The 19,612-nt window shown below is 41.2% G+C and overlaps 1 protein-coding gene across 4 annotated transcripts in view; it reads right to left on the minus strand.

The window, feature by feature from the left end:
• Ntng1 (netrin G1) overlaps positions 1-17,566 on the minus strand; it is a 345,729-nt gene extending 328,163 nt beyond the window's left edge. For 3 of the 4 annotated variants that reach the window (XR_003836247.1, XR_003836246.1, XM_021157555.1), the window contains exons 1-2: positions 16,449-17,566; positions 8,780-9,570 (exon numbers count right to left, since the gene is read on the minus strand). Coding sequence is in view for 2 of the 4 variants with exons in the window: in XM_021157555.1 (XP_021013214.1) it covers positions 8,780-9,025 (246 nt within the window). In the remaining 2 variants the exon portion in view is untranslated. The remainder of the gene's footprint in view (positions 1-8,779; positions 9,571-16,448) is intronic. The other variant, XM_029475564.1, reaches the window with a different exon arrangement.
• Positions 17,567-19,612: the final 2,046 nt, after the last annotated feature.

A 19,612-nucleotide genomic window follows, 5' to 3' on the forward strand; every position in this document is an offset into this window, starting at 1 on the left:
ATACAAAGCTGAGCACCAATAAGTTCTTTATCAAATCAACATTAGCTACAAATCATATTTGTAAAATGCACTATACATATCACAGTGTATCCGGCACTTAAAAGGCACCAACTCTCATGGCAGCTAAGCACAGCATTATTGTGAGCCAGATAATAGTCATATCAATATGAATACCTTATAGTAGAGACTGTGTCAAGACTATGGAGTAAAAATCCATTTGACCTAGTCTATCTATATCTATCTATATCTATATCTATGTATCTATACATATACGTATATGTACATAAATATCTATGTATCTACACATATAGATAGATAGATAGATAGATAGATAGATAGATAGATAGATAGATAGATAGATAGATAGACATACATACAACCAAGCTTGGATTAAGATATAGGTCATTAGCTCATTTTATTTATATCATGCACTTGTCTTTTTCTGTAATGAGTATAGAATCAGCCAGATTCTCTTCTCCTGATATAGAGGCTTTAAATGGGCCATAGTTTAAATGACCATACTTTACCTGATTCATCAATCAAGTCACAGCTTTTGAATTTACTTGAAAACATAATGAGGAACACTACAGTAAGTATCAAATGATCTATAGACCTCAGCTCTCCATGTCTGGCAGACACATTTACTTCTACACATCCTGTCTTCTTGTCACCTAGCACCTATTACATGCCCTAAAATATCTTTCTTTGAACTACAGAATTCTTTCTCTAGGATGGCCTGTTGTCTTCTCAGCTGGTTTCATCTTCCTCACACTTATTCGGTCTTTTCTACCAAAGTACTGATTCTCCTTCATACAAATCAACACAGAGGAACCGCAACAAAGCTAAAACACAGGATTAACGTATAGAACCTACTTGGAAGTGTATTTGATCTCTTCATTTTATCATTTCCAAGGAAGAAGAGGATCAACAACAAAGGAACAAAAAGTTTCACGAGAAGGTAGAAAATTATTGGCTGGCATGACCTGATGATAATGTCAGCAACTGGAGCTCTCTGTGAACATTGACCTTCTGGAAGAAAAGGGCTTTTTCTTTGTACAGGAGCAATACTTGGCTCAACTCTTCATTTAATATTTTAGAAGTCAGCTTCAAAGTAGGTCAAAAAATGAAAACCAATTCTGGTTTCTTCCTCAGCTCACACCTTTAATTTCCATGGAATAGATACTATGTGAATCTCTCTATTCCCAGCAAGAGGAGAAGGAAATGACCACCTGCCAATCTCAGGAACTTATTTTCAAATATGATGCTTGTGAAACTTTTGGCATTTCCTCCCAAGTGTATGAAAAGAAATTCTGAAAATTAAAAAGAAAAATGTCGCTTGAAAAATAAAAGATGTGTATTCCCATTGGTCTGACAAATTAAAACCTAAACAAAATTCATACCAGCAGCTTTATACAAAGAATACGTTGTTGTTTGCAATTGCTTCCAACAACACAGATTCTGGAAGAAAATAAACTCTTTGCTTAAGGAAAATATCAACTTTGCAAAGTTTTTATATTATGAACCAACGAGACATCGATGGGGGCTTTTAAAACAATCTTTGCTAGCCCAGATCTGGGGAAGCCTGCCAACAAAATCCAAGGCAGAAGTTCAGGGTGTTTCTAGATTGAAGAGCATGGAAAAATCCCAGACACAAACTCTTGCCTTCAGGCAGAAAGGGTGCTCACACTTGGAACTGAATGACAAAACTGAAGCTGAGTATGGAAAGGCTCACATTTATATGTGTGTATACACACACACACACACACACATATAGGTGTCTTCTGGAGGAAAAAAAGATAAAATTACAAGTAACAAGACTACCATAGTTAGAAATGAAGATAGACAATGGACAAAAACTCAGGCACCAGCCTTCAAACTAGGAAAAGAAATGCGATAAATGCAAGTTTAATAAAACAAAGTGTCACTTGTCTCCAAAATATGTCCTTATCTCTGGGTGAAATTTTAAACATTTTAACAGTAGAGGGAAGAGTGGAAGCAATGTGCATAATTTGACCCACATTTTCTTAGCTAATTGTATCTCCAATCTCCTTTTTCTATGTGAAAGCCTCATAATAAAAATTTTTAAGAATATTTTCAAATATTGTTAAGGCTCTGATGATTTGTACATCTTCATAGCATATGAATGATATTGATTATAGTCCTTCAGTAACTTTCTGGTGGGCAATTTGCCAACATTGTCCAGAGTCTTCAGGTATAAAAACCCAACCACCTAAATGCCCATAAATACAAGGATAAATGAAAAAAAATCCACAGAGTCAAAATGTTTCACAATGGTATGTATAAAATTATAGTGTTGGGTTAAAATAAGAACTTATTCCATGCTATCTACAATATTTTCATGTAAGCGTTTAAACATATAAGCAAGTTCTAAAGTCCAATAATACTACACATATTCTGGGGCTCACATTCAGGATAAGAAATAGCATAGCACATCAAAAGGCTAAATCCTATACCATAAAACTTCTGTCCTGGCTATGATATGGATAATGTATGTTTACTGAATTCTTATCTAATATGTGCTTATCATTGTGGGTCAGTTTAAAGCCACAGACTCGCAGTGTACATGGCATTATTTATTTGTCTTCAGCATTTTGTTTGAAAAAAATGGTATCCTGGCTTTATTTTTGATATTTAAACTCATCTTGTTGCTACCTCTGTGGGATCCTGAAGTCCAACCAAAGGGAGCAAGGCTCAGGGACACAGACCTGCCTGATTCCCAGGACACTTTCTTTGTCATGACTAACGTGGAGATTGCCTCTCCAGTGAGTGATCATTCCATCCTTGAGAACACAAGAAGATGGCCCTTCCTCTTGATTTCAACCCAAGACGTACAGACACACTTTCATTTAACCCTGCAATCTCAGTCAGTGGGAGACAGGTCTGCTAAGTTAAATCGTACTAGTTTTCTCTAGGCAGGAAAATACATTACAGCAAAGCTATATAATGGGGTATCCAGAGCTGTTAAAATCACAGTTTGAAGAGTGGATGACAACCAAATGATGAAAGTGTAATTCATAAAAACAAAGGGCGAAAAATAGATGTGATATGATTCCAATTTTATAAGATAGAACACTTGAAATATCTAAGGAGAGACACCCAGAATTTTTTCAAAGGATTTCAGTGTTATATGTTATATTTTATTGTCTCTTCCCAATTACCTGTGGTAACTAACAATTATTCATCTTATTTTTTGAGTGGTCCTGGCTTTTTATACTGTAAGAAAGCAATCTACCACTGAGCTACATCTTCAGCCCTTCTCATACTTGTGAAGTGGCACAAGGTGACTTTCACTCCTCAGGTGTCCTGAAGGAGATATCCTCTTGTCATTTACCAGGTCACCAAACTGTTGTTGAAATGCAACAGAGACAATCCCTTCCAACCCAGTGTGGGCCAGATGGCTCAGTGGCTCAGGTAAAATCACTTGCTGAGCAAGTCTGAGGACCTTTTGTTTGTTCCCAGGGACCCGTGGTGGAAGGACAGACTCAATACTCGAAAGTTGTCCTTAGACCTCCACATGTATGCCCATGTCTTCCACCCAGGAATAGTATTAATAATACTAAATAAATGAACTTATTTTTTTCTGAAAAAGAAATCCAATTAGGTAACAGTAAATAACATGTAGTTGTGTTGGTTTTGCTATCCTGGCCATAATCATTACAGTCTCCTTCTCATGACCTACTCCATCCCCATCAACTATGGCTGCCATAGCAAACCAATCCAGCTTCAACTCAAGTGCAGAAGTTCCTTTCCTATCAGGTTGCTAGGCTCACTGTAGATGCTATCAGGACCTAGTGGGCAGAGTTATGAAGCAGGTAGAATACATTAGACTGGGTGCCTTACATAAAAAGGAGCTGCTTGCTGGGAGCTACTCAACAAGAGGTTACTTGATGGAGCGATGAAGTGATGGAGTGATGAAGGGAAACACTGATATCTGTGGAACTTCACCGTTTCCACGTGAATTAGACATCCCAGAGAAATAAGTCTAAATAATAAACTAATAATCAAGAAGTGTTAATGAAAAAAAACCGTTATTATAAAAAAAACCCTCCATTCTGCCATAATGTAAGGGGTAAATCAGTTGAAATGAAAGATGTCATTATTGTTAAAACTTCATTGACTTATCAAATTATGATAAGACCAGATTTCGGAAAATTGATATTATTCCCTTTGCATTGAAAAATATAATCGAGCTTATCAAATTACTTTCTCAAAGGTCGCCTGATAGCCACCAGATGGGAACCTGAGATGCTGTCAAATCAGAAACTTAGGCTAAGGATAGCCCGGAAGACATTGTGTGGCCAACTGGTTGTCCCACTCGTTCCTTTGAAAACAGAAAACAAAAGTTTCCTATTACTTTTATAAATTTTCTTTAGCTCTAATGAGATATGCTCTATCCACAATGCTTACAATAATTATTTTTTTCTTAATAGGAGTCTATCTGGAAATGACACAATACGGAATGATCATTAACAGACCTGTTAAGGTTCTTGAATGAATGCCTGCCGAGAACACAGGCACACACCAGTAAATTTTCTCAAGAAAAATCCATTTCCATTTCAAGGTCTGACATTTTATTTAGAAAAATTATGCCCTTTCTTTTAATTATTCCAGTAAACATAATGAGGGTGTCGCTAAGTACACCTCGGAGGACTTTATTTCCCCCATTTTTTTAGTCATACGAGTGTATTTGTAATTAAGGGCACGCTGCATTAATGATGCCGCAAGTCTCCGTGGTAAACGTTTAATGTCCACCTCATAACATTATGCCAAAATTACACGCACAAAAGACTTTTTAATAATCTTTGTTTTCTCATTTAGCTTTGATTGGCTCTGGAATCCACGGCAGCACTCGAGGCCTCCCGTTACCACAGCCATCAGCACTTCTGCCCCGTAAACTGTTCAAAAGGACAGGGCATCTTTCATCTGGAGGCTTCTTTTCAATGCTTCTGTTTAAGTTAGACAGAAAATTGGCTGCAAGCTGGAGATAATTGCAGATAATTTTTCCATTTTTAAGCCACTGGGGTGTTGCCTGGGGGGCATGACAGCTCTGTTTATCTAAACACAAAGACCAAGTCGCAGCTCTGTGTTGTCTCTTCGGCTTTGCACTAGGGGATCAGATGATCCTATCTGCTCTTTATGCAAATGAAATCATTGTCACCAGCCGACCCATGTCTGGCAGAGGCATGCTACCTGAAGCTTGTATTGAGGCTGAAAGGGCAGGATGGAAGCAAAGAGGTTACCTCTGCTGTAAAAGCAAACCCAGCCAATCCTGTGCCCCCTCAGGTCCCTCCCCTTAGGCAAAAGCCGTATGCGGTTTATTGTTGTTGTTGTTTATTGTTGTTGTTGTTTATTGTTGTTGTTGGTGGTGGTGATTTGTTTGTTTGCTTGTTTGGGATTTTGCCACTGTCAACTTAAAAGGAATATATTAAATTAAAAAGAAAACAAGTCATTTCAAAATAAATAATTCACACACATGCATATATGTATATAATATTCACACACATATGCCCTCTATTAGTATATAGTCTTGACTGAAACTATCACAGACAGACAAAAATTTTTTTTCCATTATACTATTGCTCATAAATGCTTACACAACTAATATAAAAGCATTTTTGATTACTGGACCTAGAAGATTTATTAGATAGGACATCCAGGTTAGCAAGCAGAGCTCTATTGTTAGAATCATAATAGGAAAGAATAGAATCATAAGCTGCCCCTCCACCTCAAAAATCACCCCATATTAAAATAGATGTAAAATTCATGGGTGGTCTCGGGCATATCCTGATAGACCGAATACAGAGAGCAGCACCACACATTTTTCACACAATCCCAGTGAACTTCCACTTTATGTTAATAGCATTCCCTGGGAATTACAGAGCACTTCCAGGGCTGAATGTATTCTCAGTGTCCAGAATCCCTGGAGTCATTGCTAATAAGGGTGTCGCTGGCAGAGGAGGCAAAGCCATTTTACAGCAAACATTTACATATAGGGGCTAAGTAGTACTTGTGTCTATTTGGCAGCTCCAGTCTCCAGTGATGTAATAGGCCATAATGACACTGGAGGAACTGAAATGGATGTGAGTGTCAGTGAGTGCAGGACCTGTACGTCCTAACATGAGTGACTTTATGGATTCCCATTAGACTTTGGGCTAAGGAGCTCTTCAACAGGCCTGATATGACAGCATCCTGAGCCGCTTTTATATATATATATATATATATATATATATATATATATATATATAGCCTGTGTCAAGAACTCTTACACTAAGGTGTTTTATAGAAAACCCACAACTGCAGAGGGGAGGTTTGGCTGTATTAGACCATTATCATAGAATTGGCATAGAACATGTAAACCAGCCATCCCAAAGTACACACTTAAAGGAAATTATTAAATCTGTTATGTCAATCATATGCACATTAAGGACTACAAATTAATGACTGGTAGGTAACTCAGAAATCTTGCACCCAGCCCAGTGACATATTTAAGTCTACCAAAGCATCTGAGTACCTCCATTCTAATACAGTACAGCCTGGGTGGGGCTTTCTATGAACACATATCTATAACACAGTGGTACTTAGAGCCAACCTATGAGTATTCTTTTAATTCTCTCTTCTCGTGGTACCTCTATCATGATTAAGCCACTGGATTAATAGGAATAGGCTCACTTAAGAGACTTAGGCCATGTCCCTGTGAAAGACTGGCCTGGGATGTCCCATAATGTTGGGAGAAAAGAAGAATATTGAATGTGGAGGTCTTCAGATGTTGGGCAGGAGAGATGCTGAGCAAGCGTTCTCTGGCCAGAGCTGAGTTCGGGGAAGCAGCACAGACAAATCCTACCTCAAACTCCTCCTACAGCACCTGTGTGAGTAGAACCGGCAGCCTGGCAAAGGGCATTCGCTATCTCACTTCAATGCACAAATTACTAAGCAGCTCCTGAAGAGGCGTATTATTCTGCGTGTCACAGAAACCGATAACTAGAGCTAGAGAGCTCTTGATAAGAACAGTGGACCCAGAATGCATGCGTGCTCTGCTGTAAGAATGGAAGCTTGAATAACCTACAACCAAACGGTAATTTCACACCACATTTGCAATGAGATTTTAAATTTGACCTTTCATAAGAAATTACTAAAGACCTTATATAAAGGCAACAAATGTCCCTGCTCTTTTACAGATTTATTGGAGTTTTACTGATACGTTTGAATAAACTCCACTGGAAGCCCTACAGGTTCTAAACTGCAACTTCTTTCAGAACTGCAGACCTGTTACCCAGAGAGACGGGTCCTCTCTTTGAAATATTTAGCCATTTAGGGCACTTTAGTCATAGTGACACCTAATAGCCAAGATCTTTTTCTCACTCTCCACAAAATCAGGTTTCGACTATAATTCAAAGCAGTCCCCAAAGGCACTTCTGAAAAATGGCAAGCCCTTCGCTTTTAGGTGAAAACACTCTTTATTGCTCAAAATTGTTTCCTGTTACAAAACCCTTCTATAGTGCTCTGTCTGAGAGATCTTATGTTAATTTAACTCACTGGGGACTGTGAGCAGATGCTCCTTTGATTAATAGTTTCACGAGCCTGAAAATGCCAGGCCAGGTTCAAGATAATAAAGTCAGGTAAGATACTATTAAAATCGGCTACATGGTTCTATCTGTTATGAGGAGAAAAATGGGGTCATGGTTCTTATATCAAATGAAGACTTCCTATAATAAAAAACCAACATCATAAACTAAATGAACACACTGACTCCACTCCGCACCACACTAACTGATGCCTTCCTTGTTAATCACTCATCACTTTAGTAACACTTTACAGGTATATTTTCTGCTGTGATGGTATGGAAATACGGCATGCTCCTCCAATTCTACCTTTCTTGTACTATACTTTCCACGTGGAAAGGGCTTTAAATAAATTCCAAGAATAATGAGTGTTATAACTCGTATTATTCTCTAAACTTACATGCCCCCCAGGCCATTGCTTTTCAGCAAATATGTTTTTTTAACATTTCATCTGGAAAATACGCTTTCTGGAAAAGTCCCTCAAAAAGTCTACTGTCCTTTCTTTTATTTTTCTTCTAGCTGGCCCTTTACCTGAGACACTCCATCAGAGATGCTGCCTGTAAAGGATACAGGAGATCTCAGCTAGTCTTGAACTATAGAATTTGGGCCTGTCTTCATCTATGTGTAAGAATAAGACTTTGTCTTCTTAAAATTGATTTACCAATGGATTTTCATCTTTAACATAACCTACTTCACCAGTGCATGGTGACACACCAGAGGCAGGTGGGTCTCTGAGTTTGGGTCTAACTTGGTCTACAGAGTGAGTTCGAAGACAGTCAGGTCAACAGAGAGAAACCCTGACTCATATAAATAAAGAAATAGAAAAATCAAACCAATAAAAACATAACCCAGATGACCAAACATTCCATTCCAGTTTCTATTCTAAAATTTAACCACTAATTTGGCTTTTTGACATATGTGTGTGTCTGTGTGTGTGTGTGTGTGTGTGTATTGAACCTGCCTCACTGAAACTTTTGACTTTCTGGCAAGCAGGAAATTTCCATCCATCAGTCACATCTTGTGTGTGGCAACCCAGACAGAACAGGCCTCCACTAAGAGTGAAGTCAGGCTCTCAGCACAAATCTGCTACCTGCCAATTTGGCTCTGGCAAACCAAGCCCTTCACACTCACCACATCTGTTTGCCCATGAGATATAATGCCATTTATGTGAAATATTCTGCTCGAAAGCACTGCCTCACCATTGCACAGAAGGACTCTGGAGGGTCTCCACAGGTAATATCCGGAGGATCCAGTTTCACTTTCAGATACTTGGTCATGTCCGTGGATTCCGGCTGGCAGGCTGTGTAATCCCAAACTTTGCCTTCTTCTGTGTAAATCAGACTCTTACATACATCATAATGTCCCCACACAAAAAGGTAGGGCTGCATCACAGAGGACACTGTCACCCACAGGGCATGGATCGACAGGAATCTTGACAAATACATCTCTAAAATCTTGGCAGTCTTCGTGTCTTCTATGCAATCAGTGTCTCTTTTAAATATACATGAGTATCTTATATATGTGTGTGTGTGTGTGTGTGTGTGTGTGTGTGTGTGTGCACACGTGTATATGTATCTTTATGTAGGTAGGTCTGTATATATATAAAAAAATAGGCTGAGATCTCAAAGCAGATTCCAAAACAGACTGAATGTGACAGACTGAAATATTCTACGCGGTCAGGTATGCTGAGGACTTTGGTAGAAGCCTAACATGCTTATGTGTTAGGCGTTAACAGCTTGCAGCCATTTTTCCTTGTAGAACATATCTATTAGACATTTGTGAAAGATGTCCAGGAGCAGATAATAATTTAGCAAAGTGATGGCTCTCCCGTTGTACATCCGATAATACTGAGTGATCCTTGCTGCTCAGGGTTCATCAGGGCTCCTCAGATGAGCTGAAGTATCAGTATCAGAAGCAAAGGGATGGGTGTCTATGGTCCTGTGTCTGTGTCCCATCAATCCTTTCTCTCTCCTCTTCCGGCACCAGCAACCTTTTGGAAACAAGAAGAGTGAGAGTTACTGCCCTAGGATCAATGCATTCGGAAATACACAGTATGTTGAGATTTTGGAGGCTCAGTATGATATAAAGCAGGTTGGTGTAATAGGGATAAACTTCTGTTAGAAGCCTTGCTAGAACGACCAGGGCACCCATTCACACTAGGGAGCATTTTGATGGGAAAGTTCTGACTCTTGTATAAGAAAGACAAATGAATAAGTTCTAGGTGAGCAAGGTGAACAGGAGAAGCAAGTTTCTGGATGTAAACAGCTCTCTCAGAGCTAGCTAAAACTTTTCCAAGAGAACACTGGAATAAAGAGAACCTTTGTTATGATGATGACAACGACTTGTGAGCCTTTTGCCTCTTGGCACAGAGACCCTAAAATTCTCCAAATTCCTTATATATTTCTTAGCTTTGGTTAGGGGTGGGTGAGTGGAAACTGATCTTCTGTCTCAGGATGTGTTCATTATACTGGGAGAATTTAACATCTTTCTTTAGTTGTATTTATTGAAAAAAGATAATTAGCCTCTCTGAAAATAACTCAAAAAATAAAACCAAAGGGGCAAATATTCCTTTTATAAGATTCCTCTATTTTCTTACATCCTTTTATAGCCCTCACAGCTGCATTTGCAGTTACTTTCTATAGCAGAAGAGAATTTGTCTGTAAGGTGAATTTTATAGGCTGGTTTAAAAATCGAAAGCTCCATAGTAAAGCATACAATTTAAAATGCACATATAAAAATAGCTGAGGGTGAGTTAACAGGCCATGAAGCACAAAACAGGGCACTAATTCTAAGAGAAAATAAAATTTCCATTCCAAAGTACTTTGGGTAAACTAAGAAGCAGCCTAGGTAACTTACAGATACTAGTCAATGATAAGGTTCTACTAGCAACTCTTTAACTAGTCACATCTTAACAAATGTTAGCATTTGCATCCCAGGTATGAAAGTATAATTTCTTAGTTATTGGTTCATCTTCCTAGCTCAAATTATTAAATACTTTTCAGTTTTAAAGTGACAAAATAAAAGGCCTACGGCTTTGGAAAAATCCATTATAGACTCTCCGATTCATATTAAACAGTTTAAATAAGGAAGTTCGCTATCTTCAAGACATCTTATAAAGGGAATTCACTATATTTAAATAATGCACCATCTTAAAATGAACTAAGCCACAGAGACTATGAAATGCCAACAGATGGTTGAATTGTGTTTCCATAGCAAAGTAATTTATAATAATTGCTTTATGGATGCAAGTGCAATTTTCATTATATTCGATTCATAAAATGTTATCATACAGCTGCAATTTGTGATATTTTCTATTAGGAAGAGTGTTGAATATTTGAGTTCTCATGAAGCAATAATTAGCAGTATGTCTAAACACGTATAAACTACAGATTTAAACTTGCTTCTTCTTTGTGACTTTGACACTGTTCAGTGGTATGCATTTTGAAATCCCAAGTTAAAAAGGAAAAAGAAAACCACAGGAGCATGTGTTGTGGCTACTCAAGCCTTGTTGCTTTTGTTTGTTTGTTTTCAAATTCATTAAGCTAATATTTTCAGAAACATCCAACACATTTACAATTAATAAATGGAAAAGATGTTAAGATGAAGGAAATGTACATTTCCTAGATTCATTTTTTTTCAATATGTTTACTACATTCCTATCATAGGAAGCAGGTACTTTAGAAAGCAAAGACAAAAAATATTAGGGGTGAGGTTGTACAAAATCTACTAGTTCCAAAATTATTAACATCACCTTTTTAGTTTCAAAAACGAGCAATTTGTATGCCAGGAACAACATAATCTAAAAGACTTGGACCCAATGGGTTTGAGTTTAAGTTGAGTGAATATTTAGTTAATGTGTAATATTGTTTTTGAAAGGCTCTTTCAAGTTGTCTAGGCTTAAATGACCCTTGAGATTAGTGTTTACCCTCTTTAACCAATACTATTCCCTCAACCACCTATTCTTTGTTACTCTGTCCTCTTGTCTCCTTTACCCCAGGGACATCATCTGGTGTATTTCTACATGAAAATTGTGCACAGGAAGGAAATGCTATGGAAATGCATGTCACTGTTATCCCCTACTGAAACACAGCAGCTCTTCTGATGCAAGGGATTCTCATTAAAGTCCACCAGAACTGTAATGACGGCCATTACACAGAATTATGGACTACATCATTGATCGAAGTTAGAGAATTGACAGGGAAAAATGCAGAGGGGTGCAAGATATTTGAATACTAGGCAGTTGCAGGACTGTGCGACAGACATTCTTGACAAGAAGCAGCCAATTATAGCTTAAATTTCTGGCCCCTAACCAGTTATGATTAATAGTTTTCCATTACATTACAGACATATTATTAATGTATTAAAAATGTCAAGCTTTGGCAAGCACTAATATGGCGTGGCCCAGTTGGTCTGCAGAATTTACATTTAATGAGCTCCCATTGACACAGAAAAAGGTATTGACCACAGCAGAATGCAAACCAGTGTATAGTCATAAGCTATTCTTTAGCGTAATTATTTTTTCCCTCTTAACTTTGAAGTCTGTAGCATCCTCTCTTTAGGGCCCTTCATATGGAAGTGTCCTTACTTCTCATTATCACACAGGCTACCTGATAAATCCTTCACTTTTCGTATTCGAAGAAATTAAATCTAGGAACTTTAGTGACAAACGTGCCTTAGGAGAATCAGGGATTTGTTACAAAAGTATAATTAGGGGATTTTTCAAAGGAAATAAATGTTGTAAAAATAGAATATTATTTACACCACCACCTTCAATACTTAATGCTGCTGACTTCCAGCTGGCTGTCCTCTCAACCAGGTTAAAAATACCAATATTTTCTTAAAAGCCTCGCCATGGGTGCAAGTGGTTAGACAAACTGGTTAGGTGAAGGGCAGCCAATGACATGTTTGGGGACTTAGTATCCTAAATGAGTCCTTTCTGGCACTTAACTGAACTAATTTCAAACGATTTTGAATTTGTCTCAAGTGTCTGCGGGTCACTGGGATAAGGGCAACTTCAGAAGGGCTCTGGGCAGCTCAAGCTCCAAATCTGTGTTTTTCTCACCTTGGGATCTCAGAACAATCAAAGACTGCCACCATCTACATATGAAATGGAATAGTAAGAAGTCCTTTTTGATTAAAAAAAAATTCCCCATTAATATGCCACAAGTCCATGGAACTCTGGTGAATAAGTTTACGGAGCTAATAAAAAATGCAAAATTACATAATGGATCTCAGGTTGATAGATATTATTGATTAAGGTTAAAAATAGGCTACCCAATGGCTTTGCATCCATGGAACATACATTTTCCCAGGAATGTGTAGCTGCTTCCCTTCCACCTTGGATTAACTTTGCAGAGGAGTTTGCACAAACCCTTCTCCTCATCAGAAAGAGAGAGAGAGAGAGAGAGAGAGAGAGAGAGATAGATCCAAAATATTACACAAAACTAATAATAATTAAAATAATATAGTCATTATAGTCTCAAAGCAATTGCCAATTTCATCATCTGAGAGGAAAATATTGCCAGCAAATCTACCAACTCTCGGCTGGAGTTTAGGATTCTTTTTATTATATAATCTCACTAGGAAGTGGGGGTGTGGTAATAGGCTAAATATTCCATAAATCTGCAGCTCATCGGGGCACCTGAAATAGACAGCCATTGACTCATACTTTACAGGCATTAAGACTTTTATAGAAGTACATGTTTCTGAATGGGTATGAAAAGAAGGAAAATTGAAAATAATCACGTTTCATTGACTAAAGGAACTACAGAGGTAACAGGAGGCAAAGCCCCTAGCCTGTCGAGATTAGCAGCTGTGAAAAGTCACAGTGAGGTCACATGAGATGCGTTTGCATTCCTTCAGTGTTCTTTGTACATGCCTGTCTGTTGTGAAAATAGGATCTTTGGGTTTCTTCCTAAGAAACAGAGGCTCCTGTCTTTTTGTTAACTGTCTCAAAAACATAATGTAATTCAACAATTTTGACAGATCTTACTTATAAGGAAGTATGACTGGGTATTATTTTAAAAATCCTGGGAGTTTAGAAAAACAAGTACCCCACATTAGTATTTTAAAGATTTCTATTTTTATCAATAGAAGATCAATGATGGAAGTCAGTGCATATTTTCTAGGATGTTTGTGGAGGGATAATATGTAAAAATGACTTCAGAATCCACTAAGTCTAAACGAAACCTGACATCCCGCTGCCATGTAAATCATAGATAGATCCTTCCTTCTAATATAGGGAAGTTCAGAAATACAAGCTTCCACAGACACAGCTGAAAAATTCTACACCCACTTAAAGTTTGAAACAGAACTCCAGATTCTAAAATTAAAAACACTTTTCTGAAAATATGTTACTTCCACTTACTTCCTATAACACAACATAATTCACACACACACACACACACACACACACACACACACACACACACACACGTGCACTTTTCAATACTAACATATCCTTGCTTTCCCAGGTCATATGAGATTTCATTTCCTTTCCAGTGACTTGGGGTTTTTGTTACTCAGAAACTCTCTTCAAACCCTGACCTACTAGCTAAATGCACACCGGTTTAATTGTTTAAACACACTGTCTGATGGTCTGCAGAATCATAAGGGGAGCTAAGAGAGAGGTTTTTCTCCCAATAGTAAATATATGAAAGAAACTTCAACATGCATCAGCTGTCTCCTAAAACTAAATAAATTAAAAAACCCAACAAAACAAAACAAAACAAACAAACAAACAAAACCAAGGCACACACACAAAGCAAAACAAAGCAGAACACCAGCCTGAATCATTTGAACCCATGCCCAGTGAAAGCAGACAAAACAAAACTCTAATGGGAACACAGTTTTATGTCCAAATAAAATAGTTCCTTTTAAAATAAGTATGATGATTCTCCTTAAATACAAACTACAGGAAATGCCTACAAATTAAAAGCCAAATTACATGAAAGACTTAATGCTCATGTTGGTATTTAGTGATGAAAGACCTCTCATGTCATGGAGGGTGTCTAGAAGAAAAAACATCCCCCTGGTAAGGGAACAGCATGGTATGAGAGTTGTCTGGTGGATCTCATCTTTGTACCCCGAATCCCTTGCAAGGATCCAGGTTTTAGTGAAAGCCTAAAAGTTTCTTGTGTTTCAAAACAGTCTTAAACAATTCCTGAGCCGGTTTCCCTCTGCCAAAGAGAAAAGCTGGTGGGTAGGGCATTCAAAGAGACAAAGTACCAAAGGCTTGCAGACCTTCTTGCTGGTTAGAGGTACTTTACTCTTCACGAACCACACAATTCAGAAAATCCTTGCCGTCGTCGAACATCGACACAAACTTTCTAGCAAGCCTAATCACTATGTATATTTGAACAAATGATTTTGAGGGAAACATCTTTCTTTCCTTTATTTTTTTCCTGTCAAGATCGGAAAACTTTTAGTATTTTCAGTCATAAAACAGGGCCTGAAATTCCAGAGCAAAGCTGTTGCCAGATTCACCATATGTTTGGTGGAATTCTGAGTCTTGCTCAGAATTTTCCACTGTGAAGAGTGGTAGGCTGCTTGGGTACTCCTTAGGCAAGGAAATGGCACAAAAGAGACAGCCAGAGGACCTAGTATCTAAAAATCCACACCTGGCACAAGCATAGCAACCCTGCCTGACACTTTTTCAAATAAAGTTGCTTTAAAATACGCCTTACACACCACCCCACTAAGGATTTTCCTCCCATGCCCTTGTAAAATGACAGCTACTCTTAGGGGATTTCAGAAGGTGGGAGGGGGGTGGAGGAAGTCCCTGGATGAGGTTACCAAAACAAACAGCAGAGGGCGCAGTTTCTTTTTTTAATCTAAGTTTCTCTCCTATGAATCACTTAATTGGTTATTTTGGGCCCAATAATATTCGGTATTATTTGTATTATATATAGATATCCACAGATCCATAGCAGAGAGAAACTCCATGTCCCTAGTCGAATCCATCAACTGATAATACGAAATCAGTATGGGAGGAAAAGCTCCCACCAGCTTCCCAATGCTGAGTCTTTCCCTCCTTCCACGTTCTTCTCTCCCCAGCTGCCCGATGTGTGGTAGTAACGCTTTAATCTCGCACCAATAAAGGAGATTAAAAGAGGGACTTCAAAGCCCTCCACAGGGCGAGCAACAAGGCAAGTTTTTATTTATTTTTTCCCCAGATGAGAAAACTGGAAAAAGAAAATTTAAATTAAAAAAAAAAAAGAAGAAAGAAAGAAAAAGAAAAAGCTTGTGCGATGCGTGTGGTCAGGTGTGTGTGGGAGACAGCGCTGCGCGTTGCGGGTGGGTGGATGGAGGCTCAGGATGCAACAGCCAGCGACCCGGTGCTGGGCGCAAGCCTAGGGTGTAGTGTGGGTGTGAGCGGTGCGAGCTCTGGAGTGCGCACAGGCTCCGCTCTACCTCCTTAAGGCGCTTTCCAAAGTTCCTCGCCCACCCGGATCTCCCCTCCCGCCCTCGGTGGGCACCGGGGGTTGGCAGAGGGAGGGATAGAAGGAGGGAGGGAACTGATGGAGAAGAGCCACCTAGAGAGGCACGGGTCGCTAGAGGAGAGGGGAGCCAGCTGCACTTACCCAGGTCCCCCGCTGGCCCTCCACGGGGCGGGAGGCCAGCCGTCGGCGCGGGGCGGCGCCCCTGCCCAGCTTGGTCCCGCGTGGGGCGGAGACCGCGGCTTCAGGGACCCACTGGCGGCGCACGGGGCGCGGGTGGAATGGGTACGCGGCGGGTGTGGACCTGAGCCGCTGCCACCGTGGCCCCGGGGTATCCCGCCCTGCAAGCACCCTGTTGGCAGCGGGAAGGAGGAGTCCGCAACCCCAGACCCCACAGCACCCGGCGCCCGGAGCCCCCCGCCCCGGTTACCTTGGTCTCTTGCCCCTGGGGCTGCCTTGTCGCCCGTCACCCCCTCTCGGAGCCGGGACCCTGACAGGGGGAATTCCTTCCCGTTGACGTCCTCTTCCAAAATGCAAAAGATCAGTGACTTTGACAGGTAGATGAGGGGGAGGGAGAGGGGTGGGCGGAGAGGAAGGGAGGATGAGAAAGGTGCCTCTCCCTCCAAAAATACAGTGGGATTAGGAACCAAATCGCCGCCTTCCGAGGTCTAGGCAGCCTTCTCCGCTCGCAGCTTCCCCGCGCCGCCGCCGCCGCCACCACCACTTCTCGCCTTAAACTTTTACTGTGGGTTTTTTTTTTTTTCTTTCTCTCTCTCTCTTCTCTGTTTCTATTCCTTTCTTTTCTTTTAAGCCGCAGAACGATTTTCCCCCCCTGGATCCCAGGGGATCAGAACCAGCGGCCAGGCGGCTCTATCCCGCTTGGCACCGCTTTCATTTTATTTCAGATGAAGACGTTAGGTCTTTTTTTTTTCTTTTTTGTCAGAAGCGACATAAATCAGGACAATTAGCCTTGGCGCCAAGAAGATCCTCTCGAAGCAATTTCGCCCCGGTTTTCTTCGCGCATTCCTCCACTCAAGTCAGAAATGTCACTGAACATAGCGTTGATGGCTGCGAGACGCGACGCACCCAAAGTCCGTTTGATGAAATATACATGGCCCCAAGATGCTTCGGGATTGCGGTTCGTGGCTACCCAGCCCCCGCCCGCGGCGCCCGGCCGGGACCCTGCTCCCAGCCCGCAGCCAGCTCTCGGCAAACTTAGGGGCGCGGACGAATTAGAGAGTGAGCGCCAGGGGCCGGCAAAGCAAAGAGCGACGAAACAGCCCCAGGAAGCCGCAGCCCTCGGAGGGGTGGCGTGTTCTTCTCACTTAAAAAGCAGATCTTCTGCAACTGCCAGCGAGTGGAAGGATTGCAAAAAAACCTTACACTACCTCGAGACCTGGGCGCTCCGAGCGGTCCTAACTCCGTCCCGCTCGCTGCTTTTACTGCTGCTGCTCTGGCCACCACCGCTGCCACGGCGCAGGGACCTCCGGCTACTAGGACAACCTAGGACAACAAGACCACCCACAGGCTTATCTCCCACCTTTGTTGATACTCAGAAGCACGGTTGCTACTGGCTCCCCCTCTACCCTCTACTTCTGCCCCCTCCCCTCTGCTCTTGCATTACCTCCCCACACACAACGGAGCACACCCTCTTCACCCTAACTGGGAGCACGGTGGGTGGTATTTTTTAACTTGGAATTAGTTTGCAGAGCCAGAGCTTCGGACCTCCGTGGTGTGAATGAAACCTATCCCACTTTAAAAAGTTGAAGTCCAAGTAGGAGCTCTGCATCAACTGCATCCTTGTTTTTCTCTATGACAGACAAAAGCCACCTGGCCCCAGGGCTTCCTTCTCCCATTAATAAGTCTCAGACTCTCCTAAGATTCCCCTTAGCTACTTTCTAATGTGAACTGCAAACCAATCCGACTTACATAGGAAGGGAGAGATGTTAATTAGAAAAAGGACATTGTAATGAGGAAAAGACATAGGCATCTTGATGGCACTCCCCAACCTGGGCTCTTCCTATACAGGAAAGAGAAGAAGTCATGTAAGGAGCTGTCTTGACTAACAAGTGATTGGATTTGACAGCAACCTGTCTCTGTGGTTCAAGGATTTGAGGGAGGAACTGACAAGGAGATGGTTCTCAGGCTGGCGGGGGTAAAATGACAAGGGGCTCCTGTGTGTGTGTGTGTGTGTGTGTGTGTGTGTGTGTGTGTGTGTGTGTGCGCGCGCGCGCGCGCGCGCGCGCGTGCGTGCTTGTTAGGGACACTGGAGTAGAGGTGTTCACTCAGTGTAAAACAAAGGGCCAGAAATGGCTACCTGTGAGCATCTAGTCACTAGCTAAATACCCCAAAGTGAAGGCAAGCAACTAAAAGAGGCAGGGACATTTTCCAGCCATGGCTGGGATTGGTGCTGGCAGAGAGGGTGTGCTGCCAGAAGGCTACTAAATTGAGGTCTGGAAAGGAAGAGGGATTCCAACCACCAGGACCTGTCCAACACTTTGGCCTTCCTTCAACACCAGAGAAGACAGGGAATCCTCCCAGTGTTCTTCCCAGGGCTGGAGCCTGAGCTTTCCCCTCCCCGTTCCTTTCTCTTTGTTCTTTGACCCTGAAATTTTAAGAGCAGAGTCTCATCCTTAGGGGATGAAGCTGCTGGCAAGCCCGCAGCCATTGCTGGCTCTGCCTCTAGCTTGTCTCCTCCAGGAGCAAAGCATATTGATACTGTGGAAATACTGTCCATTCACCAACCCACCCACCCACTCACCCTCCCTCTCTGGTCCCAGAGCACTAACGGGCTCTGTCAGAAGGACCTGATATAGCATCCACAGTGGCCATCTCACCTCTTACTTGCCATGGCCTGGACCCTGGACCACTGACAGCTATGAGCCTTTCTTCTCCTCACTGCCCTTTGCAATCAGGCCAGGAGAGCCCTTTGTGAGTTCTGAGTCTCAACATCAGCTGATGCAAGTGTTTCTCCAGCACAATGAAAACAGATTTATACAGAAAAAGAGAATGCCCTCCCCAGATATACTGGAATCTCTGAAACATTAGCCCCTACAACTAACCCCTCCCTGTTTTTCTGATTCATGTCCCCATTTCCAGGATTCTGGGTTCTGTTGAGAAGTCTTTTGTGACTTGTAGACATCTCACTACTCCTTGAAGCAGACAATGGCCCCACATAGATCTACTGGAGAGACTTCATGTCTTCCATGGAAACAGATCTTCCAAAGCTGGGTTTTCACTCAACCATGTGCCTGACCTTTGCAGAGAATCAGAAAACAACTAACTGAATACTTAGGTCTGAACTCTGGGAAGCACCTCAGACTTCTCAGAGGCTTTGTAAATCCCTAATTCGGTTCTCCTCCAGTCTTGCTTCCTCCTGCCCTGCAATGGGGGTAGAAGGGGGGAGAATTATGGTTCTCGGCGGTGGTATATTTTCTCTTGATTTTCCAAAGCAGAACTTTGGGTGGATGTGACAAACCAAACCTGTGTATCCATGAACTAATGCATGCACAAATTAAACTTGCTTTCCTGAATATATCCTTTCATATTTGTATGTGCTAAGAGCCAATCAGAAACTTACTTGAGTTATTTCAT

Source organism: Mus caroli, chromosome 3, assembly GCF_900094665.2.
Source record: "Mus caroli chromosome 3, CAROLI_EIJ_v1.1, whole genome shotgun sequence".
NCBI classification, from domain to species: domain Eukaryota; kingdom Metazoa; phylum Chordata; class Mammalia; order Rodentia; family Muridae; genus Mus; species Mus caroli.